A 27,776-nucleotide genomic window follows, 5' to 3' on the forward strand; every position below is an offset into this window, starting at 1 on the left:
GCAGCACACCAACATGGCACAAGTATACATATGTAACAAACCTGCACGTTATGCACATGTACCCTAGAACTTAAAGTATAATAATAAAAAAAAATGTTAAAAAGTAAATAAATAAATAAATAAAAAGGGCATTGGAAATCCATGTGCTCTGATGAAGTAAGACTGTCCTTCCATCTCTCGGTCAGCCTCTCCAATACCATTAGCAAAAGTGAAGTGGAGGCCCCAGATTGTAAGTGTCCCTTGCACGACCTTACCCTTTCCTCCCTTCAACATCATTTGCATTTTAACATGGACAGTCTTACCACTGTCCACATTAAAGACTGTAAGAGTTAACATCATTATACCTTTTAACTCTATTTTTAACAGTTCTCACAAAAAGTCAGAACTACCAGATTCTAATCCCCCTTCTGATTCTACCTACCATTCACTCCCTATTCCTGTGTTTCTGAATTTTAAGGTTAATCATCACCAAAATGACCTTTATCTCTAGCTCTTCTTAAACGGTCTTTTTACCTTTTATGCTTACTAAAGCCTAGTTTTTACCTGAGGACACTGTTCCCCAACAGCCTTCTCAGATAGAAAAATAAGCCCTTTTATTTTTCTCTCCAATATTCCTCTCCCACCACTAGGCCTGGAAACTGGGCCTTGTCCCTCACTGCCACTTTCAGATTCTTCTACCTCTCTGTCTCTAAAAACCCCAAGTATTGAACCTCATGCCATCAGACTACAGCATGTACCACCCTCTTTGTTGACATCATTTGCCTGTCTCTAAGTCACTCTATCTCACTCCTTAAGGCTTTAGTTTCAGGCTTACCATTATTCTTTCCAGTACTACCAACTGCTCTAATTCTTACTGATTCCAATTTCACATAAATGAGCATTTAAACACCTTGGCCATTCAGTTAATCAAATTCCTCTTCTGCAATGATCTTGTCTTCCATTCTACCTCAGTCATTCACCTCAATGATCATATCCCCTGGACTGGCATTACCAATTAACTACAATCACTCCCTGATTTAAATTTCAAACACTCTACTGTCTGACCACCAGCTCTTTTTCTCTAGTACCCCCAACCAACACCTCGAATTGTTCAATTTCACCAAAACCTCCACTGTTCCTACTACACTACAGAGTATCTATTTCATGTTCTCACGTCTCGCTTTTCCCAGCTCTTAAAATTCCATGCCTCTTATTACAATCATTCCCTTGCACTTACTTACTTCACAGTACTTCCTTGTCAAACGGAAAACTGCTTAAAGCCAACTTTCTGACTATTCCAGTCCTGTACCCACAGTTAAATGAGTCTACAGAAAAAAACACCACCACAGAGACTCACTTTGAATTCATAGCCACTTACCTCAACTAGACCCTTAATACTGCCTAGATATTACACACCATTTCTCTAGTTCATACACTCTCTCATTCTGCTAGATTACTATTTCATATGTTCTTTGCTTTCTTCACCCTCTATCATCTTCTCCACCCTGAATTTCCTAGATGTTCTAACTTCCTGTTTCACGCAAAAATAGAGAAGCAAACACAGATTTTCCACAAGCTCTTCAACTATAACCTGTGTGCATCTGTGCACATATATTCTGCCTTGCCTTCTCTTACTATGGATAAATCATCCATATTGCCATCTAAAGACCCCTCATTAGGCTGGGCATGGTGGCTCATGCCTGTAATCCCAGCACTTTAAAAGGCCGAGGAGGGCGGATCACGAGGTCAGGAGATTGAGACCATCCTGGCTAATATGGTGAAACCCCGTCTCTACTAAAAATACAAAAAAATTAGCCGGGCGTGGTGGCACGCGTCTGTAATCCCAACTGCTCAGGAGGCTGAGGCAGGAGAATCACTTGAACCCGGGAGGCGGAGGTAAAAGTGAGCCAAGATCACCGCACTTGATCTTGCTGAGACCACTGCACTCCAGCCTGGGCAACAGAGCAAGAGTCCATCTAAAAAACAAACAAAAAACAAACAAAAACCCTCATTAAACTCTATCCTCTCTTGTTTACACAAGAAAATCTCTCCAGCAATTCTTCCCTCCAGTTACTGCATCATAAAATTTTCTACTCAATCTCACTAATTAGCATAGAAACAAAGTATTATTTCTCTCATCTTCATTCCTCCAAATAGTGCTTCATTTCTCTGAGCTTCTTTACAGCAAAACTCACTGAAAGAGATGTCTATATGTCATAGGTGTTTGAACCAGAGCAACTTTATCTTGAATAGGGGCTGGGTAAAATAAGGCTGAAACCTGCTGGGCTGCATTCCCAGGAGGTTAAGGCATTCTAAGTCACAGATGAGACAGGAGGTCAGCACAAGACACAGGTCTTGAAGACCTTGCTGATAAAACAGCATGCAATAAAGAAGCCAGACAAATCCCACCAAAACCAAGATAGTGACCGGGGTGAACTTTGGTTGTCCTTACTGCTACACTCCCTCAAGCACCATGACAGTTTACAAATGCCATAGCAATCATGAATAATCCACCCTTTGTTTAGTATATAATCAAGAAATAACCATAAAAATGGGCAAGCATCAGCCCTTGGGGCTGCTCTGCCCATGGAGTAGCTAGCTATTCTTTATTCCTTTACTTTCTTAATAAACTCACTTTCACTTTATGGACTTGCCCCGAATTCTTTCTTGAGCAAGATCTAAGAACCCTCTCTTGGGGTCTAGATCAGGACCCCCTTCCAGTAATATATATGCAGTGCTTCCAAATCCTCACTTCTCATTCTCTCCTAAATCCACTTCAGTCAGGCCTTTGCCTCCACCACACCAACAAAAATGCTTTTATCAAGGTCATCAATAACCACCACTTTGCTAAACCTATTAATACTTCCCCCCATCTATCAGCAGCATTTAACACAGCTGATCACACCTTCCTCCTTGAAACACTTTCAACACTTGACTTCTAGACCTCTATACTCTTCACCGTTTTTCTCCTATTCCCTAGCCAGTCCTCTCAGGTCTCCTGTAATGGTTCCTTCTCACCTCCTTAACCTCATAATACTGAAGTGCCCCTAAACTCACTCAGTCCTTAAACTTATCTTCTCTATGTACTCCTCCTCTCCTTAATTATCTCATTTGTCCTCACAGTTCTCTGATGCGAAAATAGTGTCTAAAGTGTGATATTCTTACACACGCACACACCTGCACACACACACACACACACACACACACCACTGCTTAAAAACAAAAATGCAGGTTGGGGAAAGGGGACCAGTATCCTGTCATTGACAATAGTGCTAAAATGCAGAGAATGAAGTTACTGTTAAAATGCATGAGATGTAAATTTAGAGCAAAAAACAAATATGTATGGGGCTAAGAAACAAAAGTAATTTTCTTAGGAAGACTTTTTAGATTATTCCCACTCTTCCTGGATATATGCCTCCCTCAGCACATTCATCTTTAATTCATAGCTATTTAAAACTGGTCCTTTGCTAATGTTTTCAAGCAAATTCATGTTTTCTAGTTTGGTAAAATACACAGACTCAATAAATACTTGTTTACCAAGAAATCTTTCTAAACTAAAATCAGAACTCTTTTAGAGATTAGCATTTACAACACATCCATTACATTAAAAACAACAGTAATAAAAATAGTTGGCCAGATATATTCGCACTAAAATAAGGGGATAATATATAGGCTCAAAGTAAAGAGATAAAGAAAAACCCACCAAGCAAATGGAAAACAAAACAAAACTATGGGTTGCTATTCTAATTTCAGACAAAACAGATTTGGCCAGGCATCGTGGTTCCACCTGTAATCCCAGCACTTCAGGAGGCTGAGGCAAGTGGATCACTTGAAGCCAGGAGTTTGAGACCAGCCTGGCCAACATGGCGAAACCCTGTCTCCATTAAAAATACAAAAGTTAGCCAGGTGTGGTGGTGCACGCCTGTAATCTTAGCTACTCAGGAGGCTGAGGCATGAGAATCCCTTGAACCCAGGAGGCAGAGTTTGCAGTGAGTCGAGATAGTGCCACTGCACTCCAGCCTAGGCAACAGAGCAAGAATCTGTCTCAAAAACAAACAAAACAGACTTTAAACCAACAATGACCAAATGAGACAAAGAAGGGCATTATATTATTATACACATTATAAAACGGGTAAAGGATTCAACAAGAAGACTCAACTATCCTAAATATATATGCATCCAACACAGGAGCTCACCTAGGTTCATAAAACAAATTCTTAGAGACCTACAAAGAGACTTAGATAACCACACAATAATAGTGACACTTCAACACCCCACTGACAATATTAGATCACTAAGGCAAGAAACTAACAAAGATATTCAAGAACTAAACTCAACACTTGATCAAACAGACCTAACATACATCTACAGAACTCTCCACCCAAAAACAACATTCTTTTCATATGCACATGGCACATACTCTAAAATCTACAACAGAATCAGCCACAAAACAATACTCAACAAATTCAAAGAAACCAAATTCATACCAACCATACTCCTGGATCACACTGCAACAAAAATAGAAATCAATACTAAGAAGATCACTCGAAACCATACAATTACATGGTAATTTAACAACTTGCTCCTGAATAAACAATGAAATTAAGACAGAAATCCAGAAATTATTTAAAACTAATGAGAACAAAGATACAACATACTAGAATCTCTGGGACATTGCTAAAGCAGTGCTAAGAGTTAAGTTTACAGCACTAAACCCCCACATCGAAAAATGAGAAGGAATTCAAACCGACAACCTAACATCACACCCAGGGGAACTAGGGAACCAAGAACAACCCCAAAGCTAGCAGAAGAAATAACCAAAATCAGAGCTGAACTGAATGAAATTCAGACACACAAAAAATATACAAAAGATCAATGAAAGCGGAAGCTGGTTTTTGAAAGAATAATTAAGATAGACCATTAGCTAGACTAATAAAGAAAAACAGAGAAGCTTCAAATAAACACAATCGGAAATGACAAAGGGGGCATTACCACCAACCCCAAAGAAATACAAAAAACCCTCAGTGACTACTATGAATACCTCTACAGACACAAACTAGAAAACCTACAAGAAACAGAAAATTCCTGGAACCATACAACCTTCCAAGAATGAACCAGGAAGAAACTGAAAACCTGAAGATCTAATTCCAAGTTCCAAAATTGAATCCATAATAAAAACCCTATCAACCAGAAAAAGCCCAGGACCAGATGGATTCACAAATTCTACTAGATGCATAAAGAAGACCTGGTACCATTCCTATGGAAACTATTCCCCCCAAAAAAGTGAGGAGGAAGGACTCCCTAACTCATTCTGAGGCCAGTATCACTGTGATACAAAAGCCTGGCAGAGAGACAATGAAAAAAGAAAACTTCAGATGAATATTCCTGATGAACATAGCCGCAAAAATCCTCAACAAAATACTAGCAAATTGAATCAAGCAGTGCATCAAAAAGCTAATCCACAATGATCAAGTAGGCTTTCTTCCAGGGATGCAAGGCTGGTTCAATGTGCACAAATCAATTAATAAATAGACTGAAAATAAAAACCATATGATCATCTCAACAGATGCAGAAAAGGCTTTCGATAAAACTCAATAACACTTCATGTTAAAAACCCTCCACAAATTAGGCATTGATGGAACATACCTCAAAATAATAACAGCTACAGCCAACATCACACTGAATGGGTAAAAGCTGGAAGCACTCCCCTTAAGAAAAAGAAAAAGACAAGAATGCCCACTCTCACCACTCATATTCAACATAACAGTGCAAGAGCAATCAAGCAAGAGAAAGAAATCAGGCAAGAGAAAGAAATAAAAAGCATCCAAATAAAAAGAGAGAAAGTCAAACTATCTGTTTGCAGATAATATATTTTATACCTAGTAAACTCAACAGTCTCTGCCCAAAAGCTACTAGATCTGATAAACAGCTTCAGCAAAGTTTCAGGATACAAAATCAATGTATGAAAGTCAGTAGTATTTCTATACACAAAATCCAAGCTGAGTGCTAAATCAAGGATGCAATCCCATTCACACCTACAAAAAAATGAAATACCTAGGAATACAGGTAACCAGGAAAGTGAAGGATCTGTACAACGAGAATTACAAAACACTACTGAAAGAAATCAAAGATGATGCAAACAAATTGAAACATATTCCATGCTCATGGATAGGAAGAATCAATATTGTTAAAATGACTATACTACCCTAAGCAATTTACAGATTCAATAATATTCGTACCAAATTACCAATGATATTCTTCACAAAATTAGAAAAAAAAACTACTCTAAAATTCATCTGGAATAAAAAAGAAGCCCAAATAGCCACAGCAATTCTAAGTAAAAAGAACAAATCTGGAGGCATCACATTGCCCAACTTCAAACTATACTACAAGGCTACAATAACAAAAACAGCATGGTACTGGTACAAAAACAACAGACCAATGGAACAGAATAGAGAGCCCAGAAATAATGCTGCCTTCCTACAACCATCTGATCTTTGACAAAGTTGACAAATGCAAGCATTGGGGTAAGGACTCTATTCAATTAATGGTGCTGTGAGGGGGCTACCTATATGCAGATTGAAACTGGAACCCTTAGAAATTAATGAAGTGGCGATAAACAAAATATTTCCTCAAAAACAACAAAACTTATCAGAGTATAACCAAAACTCTGGAATATGCACATATACACATGCCTATGAAATAATAGGACTTAGGTTTATAGCAACAGAATAATACAGTACATCACTAGTCTGCCTTTGTTTTCTAATGGGCCTGCCACCAACTCAGCCAGAGAGAGTTTTCTTTCCACCACAAGATCAAAACAGTAATCCCATCAGCTGATTCTTAGTCATTCCCACACATTTTTTTTCTCTGCTGTTGTTATAACAAAGGATTTTTTTTTTTTCCTTTGTTACACTATTCTTAAAAGCAATGCTCTACCCTTTTGGTCTCGAAACTTCTACCATTTCAAAGTGTAGCATTTAGGTGAACAAAGTTATACAAACTAATTATTGGTGGGGGGAAAAATTACTCTCTATATGCTTTTCAAAATAGAATCAATAAATAAGACAAAGCCCTCTTCACTTGTTTATTTTTTTGCTGTGGTTTCATTTAGATTTTGTTTTTAGTTACAAATATTCCTAAGAAACTTTCAAATTAAAATTATGTCTAAACAAATGAAGTTTGGTACCTACTACAGAAGTATATTTTGACTGAAACTCTGGACTTATAATAAGAATCCCTTTTAATGCTGCAAAGGCAGAAAAATCTTTCTCCAGATAGCAGGGGTTCACTTATCCCATCCAAATATTCCACACCTCAAACCACCACCTTAGCTTCCTCGGAAGGATGGAGACTGAGGTCTTCTACCTCTAACTAAAGGCCTCAGCCATCTTCCCTCCTGTCCTCTCCAGAGCAGGAACTTCCTAAGTCTCCTTTTTTTTTTTTTTTTTTTTGAGACGCCCCTCCATTCCACAAACATTTACTGATATCATCAATGTACTAAATACTGGGGATAGAGTTCTCTATTTATAAAATGATAATGATACGTTCCAAAATCTTGCAATAAGGATCAAAATCTTTTAAGACGGATCAAAAAGCAAGATCTATAGAAAGTACTTAGTGTTAAATACTGAACTGGTAGAAAGTGTTCAACAAATAGCACTGTGGAAATACAAGAACAGAATAGGAAGTCTATTTTTAAAAAGGCATCTACTAATTAAATTAAAATTAAGCAAAGCACTAGGCCCTAAAAGTACTTTTCATTCAGCTCTATAATGTAAAATGTCTTCATGTGCACTAGGAAAATTAAATATACATACTTTTAAACTTACAAGTTTTAGTTAACTGATGAATCACATAATACAAAGCATAAATATTGGGGAGAAATTTTTTTAAATATATATATAAACACACACACACACAACCTATGTGATTTTTTAATATATTGAATCAGAAGACAGACCCAAAACTTCAATCACAAAACCAATTTCACCACCAGTATTTTTCAGTGTAACTGTTAGAAAAGTATTGACCCTTTCTGGCGCCACTGATTTGCCGGACTGTTAATGGAATTATCATTACTTTATTGTCAATCACAGCAACACCTGAATGTACTTCACAGTAATGAACAGAATCTAATATTTATAATTCAACAAAAATATTTCTTGAAAAATTGAAAAAGTATTTCTGAAAATTAAAGATGCAGATAAACATAACAGCAGTATATACTTTAAGTTAAAACAACCTGGAAACTTCAAGTCATCTATCTTTTCATATATCCTAGTAAACAAATGCCTCTAGAGGATTTAGGAGAGGCTGTATTTCTACTGACCATAGTCATTACAATAAGATCTAAACCACTTGCCTTAAACTGTTTCACTCTTGCTGCCAATTCAATTTTTCTTCAATATTCCGTAGAAAGAAAAGGTTCTTTTTAAAAAGTTATTTTCTTACAAGTAATGTCCTGAGGACATACACAGCATGTTTGCCCAAGAACATTAAAGAACGCCTTCTATATTCTGATCGTGAACAAGCTTTTCTAGGAATGCAAATTTTGCTCTCAGTACTTACACAATGCACTATAGTGTCATAAGCACTGTTCATGCTCTATTAGTCATTCTGTTGAAGATTTTATTAAAAAAAATAATAAAAGGCCTGCAGTGTGTATAAAACATTTGAGACACAAAAGACTTATTGTCAGAATATTTGCAGGATTCTCAAAACAAAAACAATCGCCGCAAAACAAATTAATTTACAATTTTTAATTATGTTTAAAAATGCTAAGCCAGAACCCTGCATTAAACTTAACCAATTCATAAGATAAAAAAGATTATATAAATGATCATCATGGCATGAGAGACAACTTGTATTCTTCTGAGAAACAAAAGGGATTTGAGCTCTGGGACAGCCTTCCAACTGGTGCATGTTGGCACTTAGTCTGGAAAATCCCAAGGTTCTGCGGTACATGTGACCCTGGACACAGTTATCAATTTATTTCCAGGTCTATCAATTACATTTCCCAAAACAAAACACAGGTATATGATTTCATAATGCAGCAGAGTCCGAACAACCAGTTTGTATAGAAAACGGTTTACATATGTCTGTTTTTTCTCCAGAGTATTGTTTCTTCAAAGAACTTATCGGGAAATTTAAATAAATAAAGAGGTGAAAGCCAAAGTGTTCTGCTCAAAATGAATGTGTCCCTGGGAGACAGGGGTGAGGACTGGAGGGCAGGAAGGACCTTGAGTTCCAGCACCAATCCCACAGCCACAGCATCCCGTTTAAGGAGCTTCTCAGAATCTCTTCAAAAACCTCCAATTCAAATTCAGATGATAGCTCAAATGAAAACACACAGATTTATAAGTAGCCTAGAGGGAAAAAGTTATTTAAATATCACTTAACTGAGAGAAGAATCAAACTAAACCAAAAACTGGTCAGATTATTAGAACTCTGAAATTAACCCTTCCATCCCAAACTAAAGTATACAGGCAGAAACACTAAGAGAGAGAAGGTGATGTATTCCCTAAACACTTGCTCAACAAACAATTTTACTTGGACAAGCACAGAAAACATGGAAATTTGTCTTGAAAAATGATCTGTCATGTAATTTTCTCATCCCATCTTGCAAACCTGAATTCATTATTAAAATTAGAAAGTCATATATCCATTATTTTTGCTATCTAGATAGATATATTTTGTTTTTCCAAGACAAGCAAAACTGATTATTATACAATTAATCTTTCACTACCCTTTCAATGTAATGAGATACAACTTTTCTGCACAAACTTTAAAGTCATATAAATGAAGTTAACACAGGTGGGGTTTTTTTTTTTTTTTCAGTTACTAAGCTAAAACTCTCAGTAGGAAAGGTAGAGCATTCAATGTCTTTCTCTTTGTAGTCCAGAAAGGTTAAGCTAAAAATCGAAGTATTGACATTACTCAGTGATCCATGCCCACCAAGGACATCTCTCCCTAATTTTGAATACTCTTCCCTATTTACCAGATTAGTTGTTAGAAATCATAAACTAGAAAACCACATAACAGATAAGGTTCCTTTCTAGAGCTATTATAAGTACAATTCGGATTCCATGGTTATGAAAAAACCAAAAAAAATTTTTAATGAAAAGAAAATTTATAATTGAAAAATATAATAAATTTTTTAGAAATCAATAGGCTATTTTAAAATGATTTTTTTTAAAAAATCATATAATTAAAATGTGCCTTGAAATATTTAAAAAAAGGCACTGCATCATTAAACTTTCCAGTAATTTGAGAATTAGAGTATTTCCAAAATTAAGATAATGAGATTTACTAATATAAAGTGGCAAATCAGTAACTATCAATATATTATACACAACACAATATAAAATATACTCAATACTAAAATTAATTCAAACTCTTATAGTTCAAAAATACTTTATAAATTTCAGTCCCTCAGAGATCTTGTGAATACCAACTATAAAATACAGTATTATAAATACAATAAAATTATTTCAATTATTTAAAGTTTCTGGCTTAGTATATAAAGCATCAGATTCTGTACAAAGCAAATAAAATCACTCCTAACTAGCGTACTTCACAGAATCCAAAGGAAGAAAAGTTTTAACAGTAAACTGCTCATAGTATAACTTATCAAGCATCTACTATTTGCAAAACACTATAAAATTTATACCTACTATTTCATTCAAAAAATGAAATCAGATCCTCATTTTCGTAAGCATACAACTTAAATCCAGGTAGGAATAATATCATGGATACAAAAAAAATGGTTTTTCTTTCCTTCACCAAGTCTATCATCCAATGATTTCAAAACCAGAATGAGTCACAAATCTGACTAAAAATGAAGAAACAGTACGTTTTTCATTTACATAACCCATATGTCCTCTTATTTTTTCAGGAACAGTGATGGATTGGTTATAATCTTATACATGGTATAAGCAGAGGGTTCTATAGACATGAAACACAGTGAAGCTATACGGCCCTGCAAAAAAATCATGATGCTACATGGTAAAGTCTAGAACTGGGAATTAGGAGATCATCTCTGACACTAAATAGTTCTGTAACCTCAGAGGAAAACCACCACCTTTCCTGACCCTCTTAACATTTATTGTGCTTTGGAGTAAATTATTAGAGTTCTCTAGATCTATTTCCACATCTGAAAACTTTTGAAACTAGACTAGCATCCAAAAGCATCTGGATCGGTGGTTCTTCAACAGTTAAATGCCGATTCCTAACGTCACCTCAGTGATTCAGAATGTCCACACTGAAACCTAGGAAGTTAAATGTTCACCAAGTTCACAGTTGACTGAAATATACAGGTGGTCCTCAGCCACAGTTGAAAAACACTAATTGGATGATCTCTAATCCCTCTAAGAGTATAAAAAGATATAATTCATTTCAGCACCAAGCTTTTAGGAATTCAGAATCTAGCACAGTGTGTAGGGTACAGTAGATGTTAAACAATTATTTACAGAAAGAAAGGAAGGGAAAGAGGCAGGGAAAAAAAGAAAGAAGAGAGAAAGGTGAGGAAGGAAGGCAGCTAGCTAACTGGTCATATTTTTGGCTAAGAAACATACAAAACAGTAGTAAAATTACACTTGAATAACATACACAACACACATCAATAGCTGGAAAGCAAAGACCTTAGTATCTGTAACATTTTGCATATAACATGAATTCTTGTCATCTGCTTCTCAACTCAAACTGCAAAGTGCTAAGGAAGAAAAGGAAGAAAACAGAACATGGATGCCAAAAGAATTCTAATGGAAAATTACTGGATGACTAAAACTTAGTGACTGTTTTCCCCAAGTAGAAGAGAACACAGAATTTTAAGGACAGGGACTTGGAAATGGAAAGTTTGAAGTTACTGGTTACTCATACGTGCAAATTTCATTTCGGACAATATATAATCCAGAAATATTGCTGGCAATATTGACTTTTGTCTATTTTAATATCTGCATTTTATCATTCACTTACATTATAATTTTTGAGATGTTTTATCTTCACTTCTGATGATCTTCAAATGTCAATGGCTCTTAACACATTAACTGTAAACAAACACAAAGGAACTTAGGGGAATTCAGAAATTTAAGGAACCCTAAAGAATTCTAAATCATTGTGCAAAGCCTGTGGGGCAGGGAGTGGTGGGGAGGAGGCTTTGGCAATTACCTGCTTCATACTTTATATGATCTTCAAAATGTAAAACTGTTATTTTGAATGAAATGATACTACCGATACTACCCTCTTAATCATCAGGTAATGAATGAAATGATACTATCCTCTTAATCATCAGGTAATGAATGAAATGATACTATCCTCTTAATCATCAGGCAAAGAAAAAAATCATCCTATTTTCTGTCAGAAGGAAAAAAAAACATTCAAAGGTAAAGAAAATTCTCTCCAAATATGAACACTCTCACTTGGTCAATGTATAGTGTATCTTTATCCTTCTCCAGCAAAATAGCAGGTCAAGGAAACTCGTGTCCTCATCACTACCACCCAATCAACCTGCCCTGGGACTGCCCTGTAACTACCAAGCTTTGATCTGCACCTGGGGCACTGGATCTTCAGGCATGTGTGTTCCTTAGAGCACAGACCCTGAAGTCAAATGGACTTGAATTCACATGTCAAGGTGCCCTCTCTAATCTTCTGTTTTCTTCTCTGTAAAATGGAAACATTAACACTCTCTACTTTATACAGTTATGAGGATTATATGAGAAAATGCATAGAAGAAATGTAGCACCATGCCCAGCATAGTAAGCATGCAATAAATGTTGTGCTATTTATATTACTATTGTTGTGTTTAATATTAATATTACCAATTTATTACTATAACTGTCTACCACTAGGAAAGCAAGGCTTGTCTTGGGTATTTCCATTTTTGAGGCAATGCCTTTGCTTATAATAGAAGAATTTTATCTAATATTGGTAACAGAGAACATCTGTACTACACAAAATTTTATTGTTGAGCTTTGCTGGGCTTCTTGGCTCAGCTCAAGAATATTAAGGCTTGTAATCACCAGCCCATCATCACCAGTTATTTTCCCTTTTGCTAATGCATAACCTCCAGACAAGGCCTCCTCCCTACCTCAGCAACTGCTCATTTGCTGCTATCAGTAAAAGCAATTCTGCCAAGAAGAGAAATGGATATATTTCTGACTTAATGCCTATTAAATCCTCGGAACCTGATGAATAAATATTTTATCAATCCAGAGGAGACTTACATACATATGCTCTTCTATTCACTTCCAAATTATTAAACTCCTTAGGTTTGAAATTATATGCTTAAAATATTAATATTTAAGTTAGGTGACAAAAGAATATATAAGACACAGATGTCTCTGGATTTTTAATAAAATGTTTAGGTCAAGGATATAAAAACAAACTGAACATTGGCAAAAGCATTCATAAACTGAAATGGTCAGATTTACTTCCCTTATGGAAACCACATCCTTACAACTAAAATGATAGAAAATACCTAAGTAGAACCTGATGCAACATTCAGGAATAGGATAAAATACATGGATACATGGCTTGGAAATGGATGTCAAACTGGAAGTAAGCAGAGTAGACTATCAACTTCATTACCACTACTACTTTACCATGCAATTCCTTGAGCTCTTCAAGTGAAATATAAAACAGCACATCAATCCATTCTTCATTTGATTTCTATTTCCCCATCACTTAATGATCTTGCCATTATTAAATGCATCACTTTCATTTTATGGTTCCAGACTAGGATTATAAAAATCTAACCCAAGACAAGACACAAAAAAACAGAAACCTAAACTCAGAGTTCAGAGTGCTCCAAGACACAGTTCTCTTCTTTGGTCTGCAACAATGTATCACCTCCTCTCTTTCAGTGTGTTTTCTATTTTGGTAACTGCATTTGCAACTCTAAGGGTGTCTCTGGCATAAGTGAATTGCAGAATTTAGGTGGAAAATGTCTTTCTTTCTTTTAAATGATTCATTTGTACACAAGGGGAAAAGCTGCTATGACTCCAATACCCATTCTCTCCTATTCCTCAGTGACAGAACCTCCAAATTTAGCTCAGCACAAAGGCCTCACAGAAGAGACTGCCTATCCTAGCCTATCGTTTACCTATGTATGGCCATGGGACCATGTTCTAGCCAACTGGATGTAAGCTTAAAAACAAGACATGTGACTGCCAAAAAAGTATCCTTTAAAGAGAGAGAGCATGGTGTTCTTCTTCCCTTCCCCCTGAAGATATAATAGCTAGAGTTCCAACAATAATTTTGGTTCATGAGGTAACCCTGGAATGTAAGACAATCTGGGTCCTTGATACTTCAGATCCACCATATTAGATCTATATTGACTATCTCCAGGCTTTCATGTGGTAACAAAAAATTTAACATCTCTTATATTAAGCCACTGTCAATTTGGATTTTCTGTTATGCACTGCTAAGCCTAAAGCATAACTTAAAAAAAAAAAAAAAAAGAATTTTCCAAATAACAGTGTTTAAATTTTTAATTAAAATACATTTTACAGCTAATTTTTAATATATTTAATACACAGCATCTGCTCTTATTTACTCTAGACTAAAAATATTTAAAGAGACCAACAAGAGTTATTCATACAAAGTAAGAGTCTTTGAAAGAATGAATATTCACCAGTGATTGAGGCCACAGGTCCTACGTACTTGGGGAAGGGAAGAATTATGAAGCTTGCTTATTAACAGTTTATATTAAAGACAACATTGCTACCTATATAGAAACATATTAGGAGGGACAGGCACAACTAGTTTTGTGTAATAAAACTACAGGAAAGGGAACTGAAGTTATTATTTTCAAGAAGGCATCTTCCCTAGTCCTTTTTATTTCAATAATCTAGTACCAACCTTATCTTTTTAAACAGTTCCGTTTTTAACTTGACTTCCTGTGGAAAGCGGTTTTTAAAATCACTCCCTATCCTTGACTATCACCTCTAATAGTGTTTAATTATTATCTACCAATTTAACTAAATCATACAGTAGACACAAAGATAGCAAGTACTTTACATATTCAAAACCATCCTCCTTACAAAGGAAAAATATTCCACACTAAAATCTGGAGAATTTCCATTACTCAAATCCTGAATCACATGCAATCTTTGGCTCTGGTGATTTTGAATACAATAGCATTAACTTGGCAGCTTTCCAAAATCAACTTACTGCTTTCTGGTCATCTGTATCCAGGTTATCTCCTTCCCTTGGGCATAATCCAAACTTTATGGGTTCAGGTGATGGCCTCCTGGAATTACTTCTTCATAATACAGTTGACCCTTGAACAACATAGGAGTTGGGGTGCTGACCTTCAATGCAGTTGAAAATCCACATATAATTCTGACTCCCCAAACTACTCCCTAGACTTAACTACCAATAGACTACTGTTGACTGGAGGCTTTACCAATAACATAAATAGCCCATCAAAACATATTTTAGGCTGCACGCCAATAAACCGAATTCTAACAATGAAAAAAAAGTTATTAAGACAATCACAAGAAAAATAAAATATATTTACTACCCATTAAGTGGAAGTGGGTCATCATAAAGTTTGTTATCCTCATCACGTTGCACATGCTGAGGAGGAAGAGGAGAGGTTGGTCTTGCTGTCAGGAGTGGCAGAGGCAGGAGAAAATCCACATAAAAGTGGATCTGAACGGTTCACACCCATGTGGTTTGAGGGTCAAGTGTACCTTAAATGCTTGTTTCCACTAATCTTTCTCACTAAGAATCTATTTTTAAGAAAAAGCCTAAAACACATATTCTTGTTTCGTGTTACTCATGACTGAGAAAGAAAAATGCCTTAGGAAGTTTCCTAGAAATCAAATCTAACAAATTGACAAAAGATGACTTTTACCTTTTACTACTTTAGTCAACATTTATTACAAAAATGCTTTCAAGTAAAAGTTTCACAGTACCTCTACCATAGACCTTAGCTTAGTTTTAAGTAATGTTGATTGCATTACAAAAGGCACCAATTGGCAAAAGATCCAAGGCAGTGGTTCTCAAACTTTAGCGTCCATCAGGATCACCTGGAAAGCTTGCTAAAACACCAACAGCTGGGCTCCACCCCTAAAATTTTAATTCAGTTAGGTCCAAGGCAGGGCCCAAGAATTTGCATTTTTAACAAATCCCAAAGAGATACTGATGCTACTGGCCTGGAGACCAAACTTTGGGAAGTACTGATCTACACTAATAGGAAATTATTGATAACAGCATAAAAAGGAAAAATACAGATATATACGGGACCCAGTCTCAGGTTCACTATCAACTTGCATTCTTTAAATATGTCCTTTCTGAAAAGCTACATAATTACATATTTCAGACCCATATTGGTTCTTATTTAAGAGAACTTAGTTCTTTGAGCGTTTTTAAGTAATGAAATCCAATATAAGTAATTTTTAGTCTGATATGTTCAATGTTTGATGCAAGGTGCTACTAATAATGCCAAGGTTGTAGGTTCAATCTGGTAGCTTTATTCTGTTTTACAGCTATAATCTCTACCTCTAATCTTGCCAGCTGTCTCTAGAAGACATGCCAAGAGTGACAAAGGGAATGGGTAAAAATGTGTGATTGTACACAAATCCATCACCACTACTAGAAAAACAACATAAAAGCATCTACCCTACCATCACTTTTTTTTCTTGAGACAGGGTCTCACTGTCTTGCCCAGGTCAGAATACAGTGGCACCATCACAACCCACTGCAGCCTCAACATTCCCAGGCGCAGGTGATCCTCTCACACCAGCCTCCCAAGTATCTGGGACTACACGCATGCACTACCACGCCCAGCTAACTTTTTATTTTTTTGCAGAGACAGTTTTCTGCCATGTGACCCAGGCTGGTCTGGAATTTCTGGGCTCAAGCCATCCCAAACTGCTCAGCCTCCCAAACTGCTAGGATTACAGGCATTAGCTACTGCACCTGGCCTCCAACACAACACTCTTAAGTGACCTTGAGGCTAAAACTAAAGATGAGACCTTGCAACAAAATGTGTTTTAGAAATTTAGGAAACTCTTCTACTTCTTCAGGCTGTAAGTATAATCAAGATCCATGGAAACAGAAATCCAGGAATTGCTGTTTTCAAATGATGACAATTTTAAGGCAGGCATGCAATTTAGAAATGCAATTAGTTGAGAACTACTTTGAGTATGTGTACCTCCCCTTTGATTTGTTTAATGGAAGTTAAACGTAAATATAAGATGCTCATCAATGCTAATGAAATTATATACTAGAAATTGATAAAACCAAAATAATCTGGGATAAACAAGTATGGTACCCAGAATAACTAAAGCCTCAGGGTATATGAAGGATGACAAGAATACACATTAAATAAAACGACTAACAACACAAGTTAGAGCAAAAGGGGCAAAAGTAAACAAGAGTAGCAGACGGATAAATAGGTAGTTGAAGAGGACATAATAACCTCATTATGTATAGCACTGGGCACAGAACAGATAATACAGCCAGTAAAATCAGCTCAAGATGTCCAGAGTCTCCCATAAAAATAACTTCAACTTAGACCTGAAATTGCAAGTGTTCAGGCCAAATTCAACAGAAGGAATCCTTTTTAATCCTTTGAATGGGAACAACAAACAGGACCAGTGGTGAACATTCTGTCAACATTCTTTCATTTAGATGTTCACTGAGCACCTATTTGGCACTGGATATCTTACCATTTGATTATGCATAATACAAACTAATCAAAGAAACCCACTAAAGCAGTGCATTTTATACTAGTGTATAAACTGAAAAATGGAAAATCAGACTAAGATGGCAGATTATTACCAATATAATGTCAAATTCTGCTGTGTAACTCATTACAGTTCTGAGACTCAGGACTACTCTTATCACATCTGACTTACAGTATTATTTTACCTATATAGTATATTATTGTACCTATATATTTTACCTATAAAGTCATACTTATATCAAGAATCAGACCACACCCAACAAGAATAAAATTACAGAACATAACTAGATAATCAGGATGCTAAAGTGAATTTTTCCACAACCCCCGCTCTCTTTCTGTGGGGCTAGACATACATGAAGAATGGCCAACAGCAAGATATACGAGAGCTGCTGAACAGTTTACTGAAGTACCGCAATTATTAAGCAGGACTCACCAAAGACAACTACTGTTTTTTGTTTATTTTTTATTTTTTTTCTTTTGAGATGGAGTCTCACTCTGTTGCCCATTCTGGAGTGCAGTGGCGCGTTTTTGGCTCACTGCAACCTCGGCCTCCAGGTTCAAGCAATTCTGGTACCTCAGCCTCCCAAGTAGCTAGGATTACAGGCGCGTGCCACCACGCCCAGCTGACAATTACTTTTTTTTTTTTTTTAAAGATTCAGGATGACATAACTATAGCTGGTTAGGAAACTACTATCTGGATATCATATGAAGAATGAAATTGCCCATTTGTGGGCAAAGGTATCAGGCCTATGATGACCTAGAAGGCATAACTGGAGACAAGAGCAACTCTGAAATGACTACAGATACTTAGTAAGACCCATTATATGTTTATTGTGAACTACAGATTGCACAATGGCCTTTCATCCAACTTCAATGGAGTATGTCATTTTCATTTTAAATATTTTTATTTATTTTAAAAAGTTTTTCTTTTTTAGAGATGGGGTCTCACTATGTTGCCCAGGCTGGTCTCAAACCCCTGGGCTCAAGTGATCCTCCCACCTTGGCCTCCCAAAGTGCTGAGATTACAGGCATGAGCCATGGCACCCGGCCAAGTATGCCATTTTCAAAAAACAATGGGCAACCACATGGATTAGTGTATTAGTCTTCCTACTTCCCAAAAGGGCTTAAAACATCTAATCAATACATTTAAACACAACACATAATATTTAACTTGAGTTCATGTAATAATAAAAGTACTTAAAGAAATTAGAGATGAGTATATTTCCACCTTCAGATATAAATTTGACTAAAGTGTTTTACTAAGCTAAAGAGAAAGATGCAGTTACAGAGTTAGCATTTACTAACAAACAAGGAGCATACATAATTTTTTCTATAAATAATTTTCCTTGTAGATAAACTCAGCAGAAATTTATGTCAATCTATGGGTGAAAGACATTCTGTGACACATTTAACAATATTAACTACTATTTTGCCAGAGATATCAAAACAAATTCCCAAGGCAGTTTCCCAATTAGGCCTCTGTATAAAAACAGAAAGCATAAAAATAAACTACAATTTAAGGGCATCATTTCTGCAAAAACTGAGATAATATAGGCCAAACAGCAATAATTTTGCTTTGTCAAAGGCTAGTGTAACAAAAGAAATAAACAATCTAGATAGACACTTAACACAGCTATGAGACCACAGCAGTCCACACCGGCAATGTATTAGAATCACCTGCGACGAAGTGTTAGCCTAGATTAAGTTTTCCACACTGGCAATGTATTAGAATCACCTGCGACGAAGTGTTAGCCTAGATTAAGTTTTCCACACCGGCAATGTATTAGAATCACCTGCGACGAAGTGTTAGCCTAGATTAAGTTTTCCACACCGGCAATGTATTAGAATCAACTGTGAAGAAGTGTTAGCCTAGATTGTTTAAAATTAAGCTTTCTAACTAGTGTCTCTAATGTATCTATTACATACTGTTGATTAAAGAGAGTGCCACAAACAGGTATGATGATTGATGAAATAAAAGATACGTAGAATTTAGCAGGGAAACTTCCATACAGTAGACATTAAGTAAATACTACTTTTCTGTCTTCCAGAGGAGAGTAATGAAAGCTGGCATTCTCTCACAGAAAACAGGAATTATACTTACATTTTTGTCCAGAGAGGATGAGACTAATCTATAATCACAATTCTCGTGAGGAGTACTTAATTTTCTAAAATTCATGTCAGTAAATACTTTTTTATAAAGAAGTTCACAAACTTTAAACTTGCTGGGCTTTCTTTTTTAGGAAATAAATATGTTAAAGTGACACCGTTAGAAATATTAGTTTGTGATAATAAAAGACACTTATTTAGTGTAATTGCAAATATCCAAAACAGGTTATTTGCAAAGGAATTATCTTTAAAATTAATACCAATGCATTTATCTTGGTATTGTCATTAACATTTAAAAAATGACAATTTTAGAGTTCCAAGGGACCTTACAGATTTTCCAGATTAAGCTTATTTTAAAAGATGAGAAAACCGCAGACTAAAAAGGTTAAACGATAAAGACCAAAGAGCTAGCTCAGCCAGAGACTTCAGCATGGGAGCTTCCTAACTTTCAGTACTTCCTTCTTTCTAACATACTATGCTGCTTCATGTGGTTCTGACTCCTCTGCCTCGGATGAGAGTACTGGTTGCCTCTTATTCTATTCTGAGGCATAGTTGTCATTTGTAACTTTCCCATAAAATTAGAATTTTCCAACCTGTTTTCTGAATGAATTTTACAACTAAACATGTTAATCCTGAGCTTTCTACATTTCAAGGCAATAAATACAGAATTCAAAAAATACTTGATTTAAACGTGCAATATATATAATCAAACTGCAAAGAAAACTCCTCTCCTGGATAATTCAGGCTACAAATTCAAAAAAATGAACATAGTGAGCACCTATCACATGATGAGACTATGTTAAGTGCTGGAGATATGAAGATGATTAAGACTGCCCTCAAGTACAACAGCTTATAGCCTGGTAGAAAAGGCACTTTAAGCCAACAATTATAAAGTACTTATTAAGGACTCTGAAAAACGACTGGGCAGGGAGCTATGAACGCATATAGAGATTTAGAATGATGGGATCAGACAGTGGTTCCCCAATGAGGTACTGAACACCAATAGGAAAAAAGGCAATAACTACCCATATTTAGCAGAATCCAAAATGAATTATAATAGCCACTTCAATTGATTCGAGGAGAAAATGAAAATTGTGTTTCCACACAGCAGTTATCGAATAACTCTCTAATAACAATTAGACTATTATTCAGTGGAAAAGAACCAGATTTCATCATGGCTGCATAAAAAGCAAACACAGGTCTTACATTATTTTTTAATAAAATTTTAAGTCATTATTTTAAAAATCAAAGAAAAAGACTGCATCCAAAACGCGTCTAGTTAATATTCATTAGCGCTCTCTGCAAAGCTGCATAAAGTCCTCCTCAAAATTCCAGGATAAAATTCCCATCTGTTACAAGATAAATGACAACCTGGAGAATCAGTAGCCCAAGAAGGAAGAAAACTACCACTCATTTTGTTTTCTTACACCTATCACTGGGGATAAAAATCACTCAGATTCCCTGATACTGACTTTCAACTGGAAGATTTAGAAGAGAGAAGCACAGGAGACATTTTTATTTACATATTTAAGCAAAAGGAGAGACGAGAAGAAAATCAGAGCGTAGAGAAAAGCATGAAAGAAATTAAGAAAGTGAAGCCACGAAAAGAGAGAAAAGGCTTGGGCAAGAATCCAAAAACCAAAGACATAAGAAAGGGTGGAGAAAGAAAGATTGACTGAAGGATAGTTTTGGAAAAAGTGATAGAGAAAGACAGGAAATGTGGGGAAAAGAATGGGGGCGGGGGGAACTGTCTTAAAAAAGGTTTGAGAGGGAATGAGAGACAGGAGAAAGTAATTAACTGGGGCCAACTCCTTTGGGGAGAAAAAGAGATCGGAATATGAAAGGTGGAGGAATCGATAAAGCAGCAGCGAGTTTTAACCTCCTTTTCCTCAGCCTCCACGCCCCAGAGAGAGAGGCAGAAGTGGTTCCCGAGTCCCGGGGAAGGAATTCCGGCGCAGCCTTCAGAAACCAGAATCCGCGAATCGGGGCAACAATCCAGCGGGTCCCCGGCCCCTCTCCATCCCCTTCGGACGCTGGGCGGGGCTCTGGGCGTCCTGGTTACCTGGACAAGGAGTCCACGCTGGGCGGCCGAGCCGCCGCCGGCTGGGAGCCAAGACTCTCGCAGCTCGAGCTCTTCTCCATGGCGCGGCAGGGGCAGCAGAGGGAAAGGCTGAAGCGGTCTTCGCGGCCACAGGGCGGGAGAAGCGGAGGGCGGAGTGCTTGCGGCCAGGGGCCGCAGTCAGGCCAGCGCCGGCCCGGGAGGGAGACCGGAAGCGGCCATGTTCCCCCAGAGTGCACCGCGCCCGTGGGCTGCTGGGCCGCGGGAAGACCCCACTGCGCCCGCTCAGATGCCGCCACCGACGCGCCGTGCTCGCTGTGTCCGGCCGCGCGACCTCGGGTCTTGGGGAAAGGGAGGTGGCGGCTCCCAGGGTGAGAGGGTCTGGTGAAGCGGGAGGGATGAAGGACTAGACCCTTAGAGAAGGAGGAGAAATCCTAGGTGTAAGAGGAATGAGGGAACACTAAGCAGGAGGGTCTCAGGAAAGAGATAAGGACCTGAGGCCAGGAGGATGATTGAGACAGGAATGTGGAGGTCAAGGAAAACAAGAGGACAGGATAATGAGAGAAAAGTGAGAAAGAGGTATGGAAGAGGGATTGGGGAGGAAACTGATATACATGCAAGAAGAATTATATACTACTGGATGCGGTGGTATTGGATTACCCAAGTAGAAGACAAACTTTTACCAGTGTTTCCCTGCCCTTTCAAATTCCCGTGCCTAGCAGGAAGGGAGTGTGGAGGAATAGAACTGTGATAAGAGAACAGGAACTGGGTAAAGAGGAAATGCTTCTGCTAGGATTTTTCTGTTACAGAGGACGTAAGAAGGACACCATAAAGGGATTTTTCTGATTGAGATTGAATCCCAATCATCTCATGTATGGGGTGTAAAATTATGCAAAGATTATTCCTGTAAAAAAAAATCAGACGATCCTTAAAAAGAAAAAACTTCCTTGCTAGGATAAATAGAATCATATTGATTTAAACTGGATTTAATTTATAATGTACAACTGATGCCTTAAAAAAACTTTATACTTGAAGTGCAGTATTAACTTGCAAGTACATTCCCCAGAAGAACAACCTAGCTTAGTTGTGTTCTGTGGAGCTAAAGTAGTTACTGATGAGTATGTGTTTAGCACAAAAGGCTTAGCCGTTCTGTTCCTTTTTTCAGTTTGGCAAGGACAGACAGCGACCGATTGTTTTTATTTCCATAATTTTTAAGAGACCTTAACTGTACTCTGTAGGCAAAAGGAGTAGGCAGTCAAAAACATTTTTTAACAAGCTTAAATATCTATAATGACTCACAGAAGAATTTCCTTATTTCTTCACCATCTCTACCTGTCTTCCAAAATGCTAACTCACTGTCAGCTACTTTGACTTAAACTTCCTAAGTATGGTGAAGACTGATGAACCCTTGAATGGGAGACCCATATACTTTCTTCCACCCAGTTCATTCCTAGCACTGTGTTAATAGAACCCTCGAAACCTTCTACCTGATATAACAATATTTGTATGGTTCTATCTAGTGATTAATAAAGAAGAGTGCAGTAAAGGTGTAGAGACTTTGGAACCAGACAAACCTGCGTCGGAATCCCGGTTCTGTCACTACGCTTGCTCTGTGCTGTGGTTAAGTTGTTTCTCATCTCTAAAATGGGAATAAAAATATCTACGTAATCGGTTGTTTTTCTCTATACAGAGTCGGTTGCACAGTACAGTCTCACTAATTAGATCTATTATTACTTGTTTTTCCACTGAACTTACTGCATTACTTCTAACCTGACTGGTAAAACGGTAACTTCTCAGAGTGAAAACACAAGCAAAGAATATCAGCTGAAAATTAATTAGTGAGCTCTAATTGATGAACTCCAAGTGAAAAGAAAAATGAAAAAATAAACGGTTAACTCGGGACCTCACCAAAAGTTATTAATTTTTCAGTGTATAATCTGGGCTGTTTTTTCTCAGACTATCTGCAAGAAGGAACTGTGTTTTGTTTTTAATTTTCAAACCATCACCAACCAATACTTTTTTTAAAATATAAGAAAAATTAATCACAGTTGGCCCTCTATACCCATGGGTTCCATGTCCTCAGATTCAACCAACCACAGATTGAAAATTTTTTTTAAATTGTAAAAAACAAGACAAATAGAAAACAATAGAATGTAACAACTATTTATATAACATTTACATTGTATTAGATATAAGTAATCTAGAGTTGATTTAAAGTATACAGGAGAATATGCATAGGTTATATGTAGATACTAATGCCATTTTATATAAGGGACTTGAGCATCCTTAGATTTTACTATCCTTGAGAGTCCTGAAACCAATAACCTGCAGATACTAAGGGATAACTGCACTAGGAAAATTGAAGAAAAAGTATACAAAATACAAGGCCAAATTGTTTATTAGATTTAGCAGATGTTACTCCTTGAAAGTTTCATAAAAGTTCCTAAACACTTATTCTCAATATTGCGTTTATCTTATCAGACTGACAACAGTTCATGTATGGGTACTACACCAAAAAAAACTGAGATCTCATAAATTAATAAAGTTGCAGAATACAAAATCAACATCCAAAATTAGTTTGCATTTCTAGGCATCAATAATGGCCAAAAAAGAAATCAAGAAGGCAATGCCATTTACAAAAACTGGAAAAAAAAAGAAAAGAAAAACAGGAATAAGTTTAACCAAGGAAATGAAAGACCTCTTCAAGAAAAACTATAAAACTCTGATGAAGGAAATTAAAGAAGATGCAAACAAATGGAAAGACATTTCATGCTCATGGAACAGAACAATTAACGTTGTTAAAATGACCATACTACCCAAAGCAATCTACAAATTCAATGTCTGTCAAAATATCAGTGTCATTTTCACAAAATAAGAAGAAAAATTCTAAAATTCACATGAAACTAAAAAAGAGCCTGAAAAGCCAAAGCAATCCCGAGCAAAAAGAACAAAGCTGGAGGCATCAGACTATCTGACTTCAAAATATAAATAAATAAAAAGCTATAGCAACAGCAGCGTATTGGTATAAAAACAAACACACATAGCAAAGGAACATAAGAGAGAATCCAGAAATAAATGCATGCATTTACAGCCAACTGATTTAACAGACATCAAGAAAATACACTGGGGAAAGGGCAATCTCTTCAATAAATGGTGCTAGATATATTGGATATCCATATTCAGAAGAATAAAACTGGACCCCCACATCTTACTACATACACAAATCAACTTAAGATGGATTAAAGACTAAAATGTAACACCCAAAGCTGTAAAATAACTACAATAAAATATAAGGGAACTATTTCAGGACTTTAGGCAATGATTTTACAGTTAAAACCTCAAAAGCACAAGTAACAAAAACACAAATAGACAAATGGGACTATGTTAAGAGTAAAAAGCTTCTGCACAGTAAAGGAAACAATCTACAAAATAGACAACTTGTTGAATGGCAGAGAATATTTGCAAACTATCTGACAAGGGAGTAATATTTAGAATATATAATGAACTAAAATATGTGAACAGTTAAAAAAAATCCCATTAAAAAATAGGCAGGCTAAGCGTGTGGCTCATGCCTGTAATCCTAGCACTTTGGGAGGCTGAGGTGGGCAGATCACTTGAGGTCAGGAGTTCGAGACCAGCCTGGCCAAAATGGTGAAACCCCATCTCTACTAAAAAATACAAAGGTGGGTGTGGTGGCGTGTGACTGTAATCCCAGCTACCCGGGAGGCTGAGGCAGGAGAATTGCTTGCACCCAGGAGGCAGAGGTTGCAGTGAGCCAAGATTGTGCCACTGCACTCCAGCCTGGACGACAGAGTGAGACTCCATGTCAAAAAAAAAAAAAAAGGCAAAGGGCCAGGCGCGGTGGCTCACGCTTGTAATCCCAGCACTTTGGGAAGCTGTGGTGAGCGGATCACCTAAGGTCAGGAGTTCGAGACCAGACTGGCCAACATGGCAAAAACCCGTCTCTACCAAAAATACAAAAAAAAAAAAGAAAGAAAAAAATAGCTGGCATGGTGATGGGTGCCTGTAATCCCAGCTTCAGGAGGCTGAGGCAGGAGAATTGCTTGAATCCAGGAGGCCAAGGTTGCAGTGAGCCTAGATTGCGCCACTGCACTTCAGCCTGGGAGACAGAGTGGACTCCATCCCAAAGAAAAAAAGGGCAAAGGACATAAACAGATGTTTCTCAAAGGAAGTCACAAGAATAGCCAAAAGGTATATGAAAAAATGCTCAACATCACTAATTATCAGGACAGTGTAAGTCAAAACCACAATGAGATATCACCTTATCCCAGTCAGAATGACTGTTATCAAAGAGACAAAAAATAACAGATGCTGGTGAGGATGTGGAGAAAAGGGAACTCTTACACTCTGTTGGTGGGAATGTAAATTAGTACAGCCAGTATGGAAAATAGTCTGGAAAAAACTAAAAATAGAACTACCCATTACTGGGTATTTATTCAAAGGAAAAGAAATTAGTTATCAAAAAGATACCTGCACCCCATGTTTATTTTGCAGCACTATTCACAGTAACAAAGATGCGGAACCAACCTACATGTCCATCAATGGTCAAATGAATAAAGAAAGAATATATATGCAGTGAAATACTATTCTGTCATAAAAAGAATGAAATCATGTCATTTGCAGCAACATAAATAGAATTACAGGTCATTATGTTAAGTAAGCTAGGCACAGAAAGACAAAATCATGTGTTATCTCTCATATATGGGAGCTCAAAAAGTCAATCTCATGGAAGTAGAGAGTAGAATGATGGACACCAGAGGCTAGGAAGAGTGTGTAGAGGATGAGGAGAGGTTGGTTTTTGAGTACGAACATACAGTTAGATAGAAGAAATAAGTTATAGACTGGGCGCAGTGGGTCATGTAATTTTCAGCACTTTGGGAGGACAAGGTGGGTGGATCACTTGAGGTCAGGAGTTCAAGACCAGCCTGGCGAAAACGGTGAAACCCCATCTCCACTAAAACTACAAAGATTAGTCAGATGTGGTGGCAGGCACCTGTAATCCCAGCTACTCGGGAGGCTGAGGCAGGAGAATCGCTTGAACCCAGGAGGCAGAGGTTGCAGTGAGCCAAGATTTCACCACTGCACTCCAGCCTGGATGATAGAAGGAGACTTCATCCAAGAAAAAAAAAAAAAGAGTTCTAACATTCAATAACAGAATATGAATATAATGTCTATAGTTAACAAGAATGTACAGTATATTTCAAAATAGCTATAGCAGAGGACTTGAAATGTTCTCAACACATAGAAATAATAAATACTCAAGGTGATGGATTCCCTAAATACTCTGACTTGGTCATTGCATATTCTATGCATGCAACAAAATACCACATGTGCCCCACAGATATGTACAAATATTATGTATCAAAATGAAAAGACAAGAGAAAATGAAAATGATAAACACATTGAATCACCAAGAAGATATAATTAAAAGATTGAACATCATAGAATAATTTTATGGACATCTTTATATCAAATGCTTATAATCTTAAATAAATAAATATTTTGAAACAGAAACATGCCAAAATTTGCTAAGTAAGAAATAGAAAAAAATAGAAGTTAAAACAATAGTCAAAAACCTCTCCCTCAAATATTTTTATGGATCAAGTCTAACACATTTTGAAGAAATTAAGGAACAGAAAAAGAAAGCTGCTGAATCCATTTTATGAAGTCTATTTCCCACAGGCCTTTCCTTTGTTAACATCTATAAACACAAGTGAAATCCTAAATGGAATATTACTTAAACTAGGGTGATGTCAACAAGAGGCCAGACTAGGAAGATGCAGGCTCTTCTTTACCCACACAGATGTTGACTTAAAAATAATGTACAATCTGGGCACAATGGCTCACCCCTGTAGTCCCAGAATTTGGGAGGCTAAGATGGGTGGATGACTTAAGCCCAAGAGTTTGAGTCCA

General features: G+C 36.9%; 1 protein-coding gene across 4 annotated transcripts in view; it reads right to left on the minus strand.

The window, feature by feature from the left end:
• MTMR2 (myotubularin related protein 2) overlaps nucleotides 1–22,262 on the minus strand; it is a 93,074-nt gene extending 70,812 nt beyond the window's left edge. For 3 of the 4 annotated variants that reach the window (XM_011926595.1, XM_011926596.1, XM_011926597.1), the window contains exons 1-2: nucleotides 21,846–22,179; nucleotides 11,959–12,029 (exon numbers count right to left, since the gene is read on the minus strand). Coding sequence is in view for 1 of the 4 variants with exons in the window: in XM_011926594.1 (XP_011781984.1) it covers nucleotides 21,846–21,925 (80 nt within the window). In the remaining 3 variants the exon portion in view is untranslated. Of the gene's footprint in view, nucleotides 1–11,958; nucleotides 12,030–21,845 lie in introns of all 4 variants that reach the window. The other variant, XM_011926594.1, reaches the window with a different exon arrangement.
• Between the last annotated feature and the right edge of the window lie 5,514 nt (nucleotides 22,263–27,776).

The sequence above is a fragment of the Colobus angolensis genome, unplaced genomic scaffold (genome assembly GCF_000951035.1).
Source record: "Colobus angolensis palliatus isolate OR3802 unplaced genomic scaffold, Cang.pa_1.0 Scaffold7, whole genome shotgun sequence".
NCBI classification, from domain to species: Eukaryota; Metazoa; Chordata; class Mammalia; order Primates; family Cercopithecidae; genus Colobus; species Colobus angolensis.